We start from the raw sequence: 11,527 nt of genomic DNA on the forward strand, positions 1-11,527 counted from the left end.
TATGCAACAAAAAAGAAAAATAGATAATTAGTTACATAATTATTTGATTTTAAATTTAATTAAAATTTATGTTATTATATATTTTGAAAATAGATCTGATACGGCAGTTACAAATTCGACGTCATAACTCGACATTATATACCGTAACTCGGCACTTTATGTTATAACTCAGCGTTATTTACTACTTGTATAATTGGCGTGGCTCATTAAGCCAGGTGTCGCTCTCACGTTAATTTGAAATAAAATAATGAAGAAGTAGATTGCTAAAGGTAAAGCTTATTCTCTCTGTTTCTGCGCTGCTCCTTCTCTCTCCCTTTTAAGTTTCTCACTCTCTGTCTCTCCTCCTTCCTTCATCGTCTCGGTGTATCAATCTCTCTATGGATTTCCTTCTTCCTAGTAAAAGCCAACAGAACCGGCTGCTTCAAACCCTAAACCCTGCCCCCTTTTCCATTCTCACTCTCAGGCACAGAACACATCGAAAGCCCAAACCCAACCCGCAAAATTCTAGGGTTTGTGTTTGCGGTTCCATAATGTCTCAGAACGGGAAGCTCATCCCCAATCTCGACCAGCATAGCACCAAGCTCCTCAACCTCACTGTTCTTCAGCGCATCGATCCCTTCGTCGAGGAAATCCTCATCACCGCTGCACACGTCACCTTCTACGAGTTCAACATCGACCTCTCCCAATGGGTTCGTTCCTTTATAATCTCCTTCCCTTCATCGATTCCATTCTCTATCTCTCTCTCTCTCTAACGCTTTCTCTCTCTTCTTTCTGCGATTACCGTTTGCAGAACCGCAAGGACGTCGAGGCATCCTTCTTCGTTGTCAAAAGGTCTACTTTTTGTTCCTTTTCCTTCATCATATCGCAACAATTCATGAATTCGACGATCTGATTGCTTTTTGTTTGATTTTTTTAGGAACACACAACTGCGATTTCAGTTTATTGTGATGAACCGTTGCTTCCATGAATCTTTTCCGTTATTGCACTCTGATTCACTCACCAGAACAGGTTAGATATCGGATGCTTCGTCATCGTGTTTTTTTGGATTTCTTTGATTTTGTTTTAAATAAATGTTAATTACTATTATGTATATTGTGATTTGTTGGTATATGAAAATATATAATAGATTAATTGAGTATCCAGCTGGATTCTGATCTGAGATTGCATCGCAGTTAGGAAAACAGAAATGAGTTCAGAACGTCTACAAGAAAATTAAGTTAAATAATTTTTCTTCTTGTTTATATTTATATAAATTACATTTAATTTTTTCTTTTTTTATGGTTTAATAATGTTTTTTTTTTTTTTTGAGATAATGCATATTTTAGAACGAGTAAAATGAGAAGAACCGGTTGATTGTAGAAAGAGAAAAAGCTTTTGGCTTTTTTTGAAGTTAAAGATTGGTTTCTGATATATATTTAGTGGTTCTAATATTTTATATGCTAAAGTTTTTGCTTCTTTTATGGGTTGTTATATTAATATAATACGTTGGAATGAGGATTTTTGAATGTCTTTCAAAATTTACAAGCTTTTGTGAGATTAATTATTTTGTTTTAAACTGCTATATTTTTTATGTAAATAAATTTTCATGATTTTTGTTGTTAAGTTGTATGTGATTATGACAATGTTATCCTCCACTTATGTTGATATTTGGATGTCAATTAACTTTTTTTATAATATGATTTCTTCGTCGATAAAGATGTATAAGAGAGCGATTGAGGTTGTTGTTGGTTTCGGTTTTCAAATTGCAATACAGTTTTACTGCATATGGAAATGTGGTCAGAAAATTTTCAAGAAAGTTAAGGTAAAAAATTTTTCCTTTGACCTCTTTGTGTATAAACTGTGATAAATTGTGATATCTTTGTGTATGGAGTTTATATTTCATTTTCAAATAATCCATTGAGTTTGTTGGATGTCTGAACTTCTTTGATTAATATTTTTGGATGAAATTTACTTTTATTGTCACATTGGACCTGTAAAACGTGTATTTTTAAGATGGTATCTGATAGATAAAATTTTTAACTTTAATAAAAAATCAGATATTTATTTTTTTAGTGATGATACTAAATAATTTTTTAATCTTTGGATTACTGATCCCATATTCCTTAATTTTGACTCTTATATTTCTCAATCTTAAAAGATATAATTTATGCACTTGAATGATAAAATTCTTTTGTTTTAAAAAGTGAAAAACCCTATAAAATTTGATATGGTTCAATTTCAACTGTTGGCTTCCTCATTTGCTTTAGATTGGAGCTATTTATCTCTTATATTTCTCATTTTTCCACCATTTGGTTCGCACTGGAACTCTTAACTTTTATTTTTTTAACTCTTAAATGATTAATTTTTATGCATTTATATTTAAAAAACTTCTGTACTAAAAAATAGAAAATTCTATAAAAATCAATCCAATGCACTTTCTTTCTATTGAATCTGTAACTACCAAATATCTCTTGTTTGCCTTTTCATATTCTCCTTTTATATTAGTTACTTTTTTATTATTTCATTCGTTATATTATTACTAAATGCCATTTAACAAGTTCTGATCTTCTTTTGCCACAGTCATTGACTAATCCTTGGCATGTTTATGCATTTACTAAATGCCATTTTTTTAGAGTTCTCTTTTTAGGGATAAAAAAATGAAAAATAAAAAATAAGCATTATCTTATGGCATATGTAAATTTTTACTCTAATATAACTTTATTAAGATATTATTACAGTTTTGTTGCACTTTATCCACTTGGATGTGTTTATAAATAGATTCAGTTTCTCTTGGTTTAATCACAGCTGTCTAAGTTCTTTCTACTTTCTTGGTGTTGTTAATTTAAAAAGTTTGTTAGTGTTTTAGCAATTGTTAGTTTACTAATTCTCTTTGTCCCTTAACTTAGACGAGAACAGACATACCAAAAATGAAAACATATTATTCTTTCAAGTAAAAAAATTATTACCTTGAATTTCAGTTGCCTAATAATTTTTTTTATAAGCAATGATGTCATCTTTTATTATTTCATTCACTATTATCATTATAAACTTTTATTGTACTAATGGTGAAGAATTCCATGAAGTGTATAAAGTGAAATATAAATTTGCATTCTATCTACTTTAAACTCTTTACAGGTTACTGTTATATTTATTTGAGTAAATACCCTTTTCGGCCCCTGTCCTTTTTGAAAATTGACTACACGCCCCCTAACCTTTATAAAATACCAAATCGGCCCCTATCCATATACTCCGTGATACCAATTAGCCCTTCCGTTGGTTTCTCCGTTCAAAGTCGTCGAAAAATGTTGAGGTGTAACGTGTTTCCCGTGATGTGGCTTTGGATCATCATACATGGAATGCTTTGTGGGCATTTGGACAAATAAGCCCTTGCATACTCAGCAAAGTGGCGTCGTTTTGAAAAGAAGCCCTTTTGCATATTTAGGGTGAAATCTCATTCTTCCTCATTTCTGAACCTTAACACTAGTGCCTCAAGCATGAGCGAGCTAGAGCAATCTTCAACCTCTAACACACGCCGTGTCTGGAGGAAGACTATGGTGGGTTCGTGTAGCAATGCAAGTGAGGGTAAGAAGGCCAAGTTCCAGCACCCTAAATGCAAGTGTGGCACGTATGCAATCATGCAAGAGTCTGGGATAGCCAAGAACCCAGGCAGAATCTTCCTGGGTTGTTCCAACTATCGCGTAAGTGTGCATCCATCTTCCGTTTATGTAATCAATTTCTTCTGTTGTTTAACAAGTTCTATTCCCTATAATGGCGATTGCAGTCGGAGCAACGTCACTGCAACTATTTTGTTTGGCTGGACGAACTGATTGCTAACCGTTTATCCTATGAAGATGACAATTATGTTCAAGGAAGAATGATGTTGCTGGAGAATAGATTGGAGCAACTGGAATTCATGATTGAGGATGAATTTGAAGGAAAATAAAAAAAATGTAGTAATACCCATGGTGTATTAGTTATGCTGGGAATGTTAATGCTGTTAACAGCAATTGTGTTTGTAGTGTTTTAGGGTATATTGTGATGCTGTAAGTTATTCATGGACAAGGTTAAAAGTTGGGTTAATTTGCTCTGTAATTGCAGATTCTATATGAATTGAATGTGAATCTTTTTTTGTAAGAATGTAAAGCCTGAACCCATGATAAGTCTGCACAATGTTATATAAGCTAAAAGCATAATGTTTATATTCATACTACTAAGCACAAAGGCTATTACATATTCAGCCAAAAACATCAGCACATGTTTGAATTCACAAAACAAAGCACATGTTCCAGTAGTATTAAGTGTATTACTTCTTATAACTTGACAACAAAATATTCATAACTATAACTACGATTATGTCATTTCTGAAGTCTTGGTGGCCTAAATCCATATGTTGGCTTGAATCTGTGGGGTGCATTTAGGCCTGGTGTGGGGATAAACGTATAGGGAGTTGTGGCAGTCCCTGAGCGAGTTGTGCTCTCCAATGAATGTCTTGATTTGAAAACTTAGACTCTGACTATTATGAGAGCAAAACACCAGCCATGGACATCCCTCCTCAGCACACCTTGCTCTAATCCTCTTGGGCTCATTCTTCAAATACATTAGCTCTTTACCCTCATATACAAATTAGTCCTTAAGTGCTTGCTTGAACATTGCCATGGTCTCAAAGTGTTGTCCAACCTGAAACTGAACCTCACCATACTCTGCATCCTCATTGAAGTCAGGATATCTTGCCTTATGCTCCTCATCTGAACTGGATATCGGAGAATTAAATGCCTCAGACTCATGTTGATATGGCTTATCTAGGTCTGAGTCCAATTCCTCAGCCACTGGATCTGAATTGGGCTTATCCCTTGCCTCATCATTTGGGTCAACCTCAGCTGGCCCATTACCTTGATCTCCACTAGGCCCACTGTTTGGCACATTGTCTGCTTCTTGTTGGGATAGAACATACTTTCTTTTTCTTCTAACATACCTTTTTGCCTTCTTCTTCTTAGTCCTAGGAGACATGTCCTTATCATCAAATCTACCAGGTGGCACATTCTTCTTCTGTTTAGGTGTCTGTTGTCTAATACCACTCTTCTTCTTAGTACACTTTTGTCCAGCATCCATTGCCTCTTTCATCCTCACACTAGGCTGCTTCTTCCTCACACTCTTCCTCTGTACATTAACTTCCTCATCACTACTACTTCTATCAGATTCGAATCCAGGTGGAGGGGGTTTGTAGGGTTCGTCTTTAGTTGTCTCATATCCGTCATCGGAAGAAGACGAATATACCTCAACAACATCTGGCCCATAAACTGGTTGACTAACATCATGCTCAAAATAAATAACCAGCAAATCCGACTCCACATTCTCCATTTTTTTATCACACATTTCATTGATTTCCTTGTCTCCTTTAAGAACATGTAATCCAAACTCTAAATCAGGGGCACTGCCATCATACCAATACAACTGTTTGTAGCTTGTATACCCTAAACCCTTGAACATTTCCTCCAAATCCTTGAAATTAACATAATCTATGTCTAAAGGAGGAAATGTCTCAACACTTCCGTCGTGGTAGTATAATACACCATCTTCATCCCGTTCAAACCAACCCCCATGATGAAAAACAGGAACTATTTCATATGACATCTATTAGAACAACAATGTGCAATAATTAGAACTTAATTAACTACTTCCATCAGCCCTCAATCATTATCAGAATAACATTTTAGAACATGCATGGGATGATCACTAATCCAAATCATAATCAACATAAACCACATTCTGCAAATAAAAATTTGGAGCAATACAAGCTAACGAAGCTGCAAGATCAGATAGCGACACTAACCTTAGTAGCGCTGTAAGTTCCTCCGTCTGCAGCACCGTCAACACCTCCCTGATGGAAGTCTCTGTCAGCTTGCTTGGAGGGAAACGTTTCATTCTCTTAGGGTTTCTTCGTAATTTTGAGTAGAGAACGAGGGTGATGTATGCTAACTAAAGTGTGCACAAGGGGGAGAATGGGATTTCACCCTGAACGAGCAAAAGGATGCCAAGCAAAACGACGTAGCTTTGCTGAGTGTGCAGGTGCTTATTTGTCCAAATGCCCACAGAGCATTCCACGTATGATGATCCAAAGCCACGTCACGGGAAGCACGTTACACCTCAGCGTTTTCCGATGACTTTGAATGGAGAAACCAACGGAAGGGCTAATTGATATCACAGAGTATATGGATAGGGGCCGATTTGGTATTTTATAAAGGTTAGGGGGCGTGTAGTCAATTTTCAAAAAGGACAGGGGCCAGAAAGAGTATTTACTCTTTTTATTTTAAAGTGATGTGAAATATAACTTCTTATAAATGTTTTCTTGCAAGTTATTCGTACATTGTCATTTGCTTCCAATCTAAGTGGTAGAAAAAATATTAAATACCTAGTTTAAACGTTTAAAAAGTTTATTTATAAGCCTAAAAAAAACACGTTGCCTTTGGATAAAAATTTATAATTTTCTTCTATATTCAGTTCACTTATCTTGAGTATACTTTGTACTTACTAATTAATAAGGGACATCAAAGTTTAATTTTTAAAAGTTTAATACCCTTTTTGAACTAGCAACTTGAACAATAATAAATATAAAAATATTATTTATACACTAAAATCAGTCACTATATACATAAATAAATGTAACTAAATTTTAATATGTATTTTATACTAACAACTAATTTTAATAACTAATTTTAATATATACTTGGCATAATTATAATAAATATTCATGTTAGTTATCTTAAAAATTTAAACACAAAACTAAACAAGATCGCAACAAATAATGTTTCACACCATAAAAACCTAATTTCCAATATAAAACTAACATCAATATTATTGCTAATCAAATATTCTTAAAATATAGAAATAACAATTATTTGTATGGCTGCCTTTCAGCATTTGCTCAAATTCACAATCGTTTCTATTTATATCGCCAATATATCCCTTCTATTGTGAAACAATCCCTCAATGTTTGCTTCATTGTTCTAGAATTAAAAAAATATGATCTGAGAGTTATTTTTGTGATTGTCTTTTTTTTTTTCAAAATTTTGACGATTTTTGGACATAGTAGACAACTAGACTGCGTTTGTTTATAGAGACAGGACACTAAGATAGAGACACTGAGACACAAAATCGTGTTTGGCAGAGAAAATATGGACAGAGACAATGTGTCCAGAGACACTGAATTAGTGTATTTTGTGTCTATCCTGACAAGAAGGACACGGAGACACTAACAAGGGACACAACTTATTTTTTATTTTTCTTTCATTATTCTTGTTAATTTTTTATAATTATATTTTTTATTGTTATATTTTTCATCTCAAATTTTTTGAATGAAAAAAAAAAGAATAAATTGAATTTTCATAATTTGTTCTAGTTTATCACCAAACAGAATACAAGAACACAAAATTTTGTGTCTCTGTCCATCAGTGTCTTGTCCTGTCCTGTTCTCAGTGTCTTGTCCTGTTCTGTTCTTAAAAGCAAACGCAGCCCTACAGTCACGGAGATGCTTAACCCATTAAGAAATGTTGACCGCACTATAAGAAAATAGAACATTTGTAACAAAAATTTTATGTCAAATTTAAAATTGTTACAAAAAGATGATTTTTTGTTACAGTAATTGATGATTTTTATAGAATAATAATATTTTGCAACAACAATACAAGTTGTTATAAAACATGTAAATATTTATAGAATAATAATATGTTACGAACCAGTGTTTTGTTACAAAATTTTATAATATTTTGTAACAAAATATCTTTTTGTTTAAAAAATTTCAAATTTTTGTAAGAAAAAAGTAATTTATCACAAAATTCAATATTGTTTGTAACAAGTTATTTGTTTGTCACAAGTAGATATTATGTTATATTCTTTTAAAAAATTAATTTATAATTTTATTAATAATCAAATTTTAAATGTTAACTAAAAATTAATTTGTGAAACTTAAAAAAATTTAATTGAATTATTAAACATAAATAACAATGGTTAAATGTAAAAGGTAAAGTAAAATAGTAAAAACCTAACTCCCCCACCTTCCTTCCTCTCTCTACGATCTCTGCGCCTCCACTCCACGAAAAAATGGAGCTCCTGCTGCAAGACGAAGCACTGGAGTAGCCTCCCTTGAATGCCTCGTCTCCGCCTCGCTTTCATACTCCTCTGTCGTCATCTCCTGCGCGTCGTCATGTCGTGTGCATCATTGTCTAGTGTTCGCCAGCATCTCCTGTGCGTTGTGTCGTCGTAGTCTTCGTCTCCTTTACGTCGGCATCGGTTTCTGCATCGTCAGTGTTTGTGGTCGCCGTTCCTACTTGTCTGCTCCTCTGCTCGTCCTGCGTCGTCCTCTGCCTCTGCCTCTGTTAGTCTGGTTCATCTCGGCCGTTCTTCTTTTGCTGCCGGTCTGGTCTGATTTATGGTCTGCTGAAGGTAAATGTATGTTATTTGAATATTGTTTCCTATATTGTTCTTTGATAATCTAATTTTTTTATACTGAATTGAGTTGATTTTATCCATTATTCTCACACTTATGCATATAAATTGCATGTTTTACATTTTCCTCCCTAATTCTATGCTTTGATTGAAAACATGCTTCTTTGGCCTTAAATTACTAATTTTTAATCTTCTCTTATTACCATTCGATGTCGTGATATGTGTGTTAAGTTATTTCATGTTTTCCAAGGTAGGAATGGCTTAGAGGATGGAAAGGAAGCATGCAAAAGTGGAAGGAACACAAGAAATTGAAGTTTGGAGAAGCTGGCAGCAACGCGCACGCGTGGACCAAGCGTATGCGTGATCAGCACATCAGGCACAATGACCCGTACGCGTGGGCGACGCGTATGCGTGATAGAGCGTCACATGCTGCAATTTGCAGAAAATGCTGGGGGCAATTTCTGGGCTCCTTTTTACCCAGTTTCTGGCCCAAAAACACTTATTAGAGGCTACAGAGTGGAGCTGGAAGGAGGAATCATTCTTTCGCATTAGTTAGGTTTTAGATGTAGTTTTCTAGAAAGAGAGACTCTCTCCTCTCTCTAGGTTTTAGGGTTCTTAGGTTTAGATCTTCTCAATTTCAGATTTCTATTATACTTTAATTTAGCTCTCTTCTACTTTTATTTGTCCTAGTACCTTAGTTTATCTTCTCTTGTTGATTTATTTGTTCTCCAATTTAGTTCATGAACTCTTCATGTTCGATTCAATTTCATTTTTAATGCAATTTGAAGTTTTCCATGGTTATTGCTTCTTTCTTCATTTGTTGTTATTGATTCCTTGCAATTGGTTGTTTATATTTTATTATCTCTTATTAATTTTCTATGTTTTTATTTTATGCTCACCAAGTGTTTGATAAAATATTTGGTTGGATTTTAAATTAGTTTTTTACGTTCTTAACTTGGATTGATTGTTTGGAGACTCTTGAGTTATCAAACTCTTTTGTTAATTGGTGATTAAAAGTTGCTACTTGACTTAAGCTTCACTAACTCTAATCTTTGATTAGGACTTGTGAACTCAAGTTGAATTGCTCACTTGACTTACCTTCAATTATTAGAGGTTAACTAAGTGAGAACAAAGGCAATTACCATCACAAGTAACTATGATAATGGGGATAGGAATTCCAATTATCAATCCTTGCTATGACTTTTCTTAGTTGTTAATTATTTTCTTGTTGTTTACATTTATTGTCTCTTATTTCAAAAACCCAAAAATACATTTTCCCATAACCAATAATAACTACACTTTCTCCTCTAAAGTTCGTGTCAAGTTATTTGGATCGTGTTCCGTTGCATCAAACAAAGTTGCTCCATCGGTCTCCGCTACTGTTGGAAGAGCTGCCACTGCCGCTCCCTCTATCGTCGAAGCTGTGTCTCTCCTCCGTCATCCAGGTAGGTCATCCTCATCCCTCTCCCTATTCCATTATGTTTTCATTTTTTAATAAAAAACCCTAACCCCTTTTTTTCCCTAATCCCTTTTTTGAACCACCTTTCAGGTCCACCTCTGCCTCTGGTTCTTCTGCCCGTAGCTGTTTCATTGCTCCATTCAGGTAAATTCTTTGTTGCTCCTTCCACAATATTTATCATCTTGCAACTGTTTCGTAATTCAGATAACATTCATTGTAGAATGTTAAAGGATTTTGGATTGGAAAGGTTATCTATTTTAGTGCTTGGGTATTTAGACAATAATTGTTCTTAAATTTATACAAGTGATAGTACTAGTACTGTTACTATTTCAATATTTGATGCAAGTTATTTGTTAGAATATGAGTTTCAATGGCCTTAATGTTAATTTTATGTTGTGGTTAGTTTGCACTATGCTTGTGGTTTACTTTGTTATTTCTTTGGTTTGTCCATGGAACATATTCTAATATTGCAATGGATCCGGAGTGCATTACATACTGTATTATCAAGTGTCATACGTTGAAGCAAAAATGATAAGAGCATTGAGTTGGTTGAAAATAATCATAGGTTGATTTGACTATCAAATACTAATACTAGGGCAAGACCAATTATTTTCTACAGTCTTCATTTTCCTCACAAATGTCACAATTTTTCAGATTCTTGCTAAAAAATTTACAAAAAACAAGTACATGTTTTATGCTGTACAAGAGTGCTACGAGCCATTGAAGTATGTTTTTGATATTCTTGTTGTGAGAACTCTGGAGAAAAGGTAAAATATGGACTATCTTTCTGAGACAAGCTCCCAACTTCAAGCACTGTTATATGCAATCTTATTTAGCACTTAGTGGATTTCCTTGTTTTCCTCTAATTCTAAGTTCTAAAAAAATCGTATGCTTGTTGATGCAGTTGTTATTTAGTTTATTTTGGATTATATGTGATATACTTGGTGAAATTGAAAAACGTATCCAAGAATCATGTCTTCTCAATTCAACTTGAAAGTTTTACCAGATCTGCAAGCTAAGGTTATTGAGCTAGCGGAACTTCTGGTAATTGATTTCTTGACTAAACCATGCCACGAAATTTATGTTAATGAATTCAAATGATCAATAACTAAGTTCTAATAACTTCTGTATGGAATTTGATAAGATGGACGGAGATAAAGACCATTAGTACAAAGAGATGGATGGAGATAACTTTTTAAGCAACATTACCTTGAGTTAACCATCATATGATTTGACATCGGCACAAGATGAGCACAATCAATGTAACATTGGTGATCGAGTTAGTAACAACTTTCAACTTACCCATCTAATTTGCAGTCCTTGTTTATTTCTTAAAATATTGACTTAGTTATTAGTAGTGTCTTTGTAGCTTGAGATTCTAGTATTTAACGTTAGACATGGTTTATGATAGAATATTATGATGGCATTTGATCTATATAGCTAATCTCTCTTAGTGGAATAAGGCATGGTAGTTGTATTATTCTTATTAATTGATGGTTAAATCTTAATATACCCTCTAGATTTTTCTGAGTTAATTAGTTGATTGTTATTATTTGTATGATTTATTATTGAGGCCATTAAATATTTTATTGACTTATTATTCATTGTTGTCAATTTTCTACATTTGTTATTATCTGAGTTAATTAG

The 11,527-nt window shown here is 33.8% G+C and overlaps 1 protein-coding gene across 1 annotated transcript; it reads left to right on the plus strand.

Annotated features, from left to right (window-relative positions):
- LOC110268116 (mRNA-decapping enzyme-like protein) lies at positions 338-1,029 on the plus strand. The gene is made up of 3 exons (XM_021114011.1): positions 338-689; positions 791-831; positions 917-1,029. Exons 1-3 carry the CDS (start codon positions 378-380, stop codon positions 1,011-1,013), a joined length of 450 nt encoding a protein of 149 aa, XP_020969670.1. The 5' UTR covers positions 338-377; the 3' UTR covers positions 1,014-1,029.

Source organism: Arachis ipaensis, chromosome B10, assembly GCF_000816755.2.
Source record: "Arachis ipaensis cultivar K30076 chromosome B10, Araip1.1, whole genome shotgun sequence".
Classification (NCBI taxonomy): domain Eukaryota; kingdom Viridiplantae; phylum Streptophyta; class Magnoliopsida; order Fabales; family Fabaceae; genus Arachis; species Arachis ipaensis.

Coding starts and splice junctions, on each gene's coding strand:
- LOC110268116 (XM_021114011.1), top strand. CDS start 378: ATGGATTTCCTTCTTCCTAGTAAAAGCCAACAGAACCGGCTGCTTCAA. Junction 690..790: donor ACATCGACCTCTCCCAATGG/GTTCGTTCCTTT, acceptor TACCGTTTGCAG/AACCGCAAGGACGTCGAGGC. Junction 832..916: donor TCCTTCTTCGTTGTCAAAAG/GTCTACTTTTTG, acceptor TGATTTTTTTAG/GAACACACAACTGCGATTTC.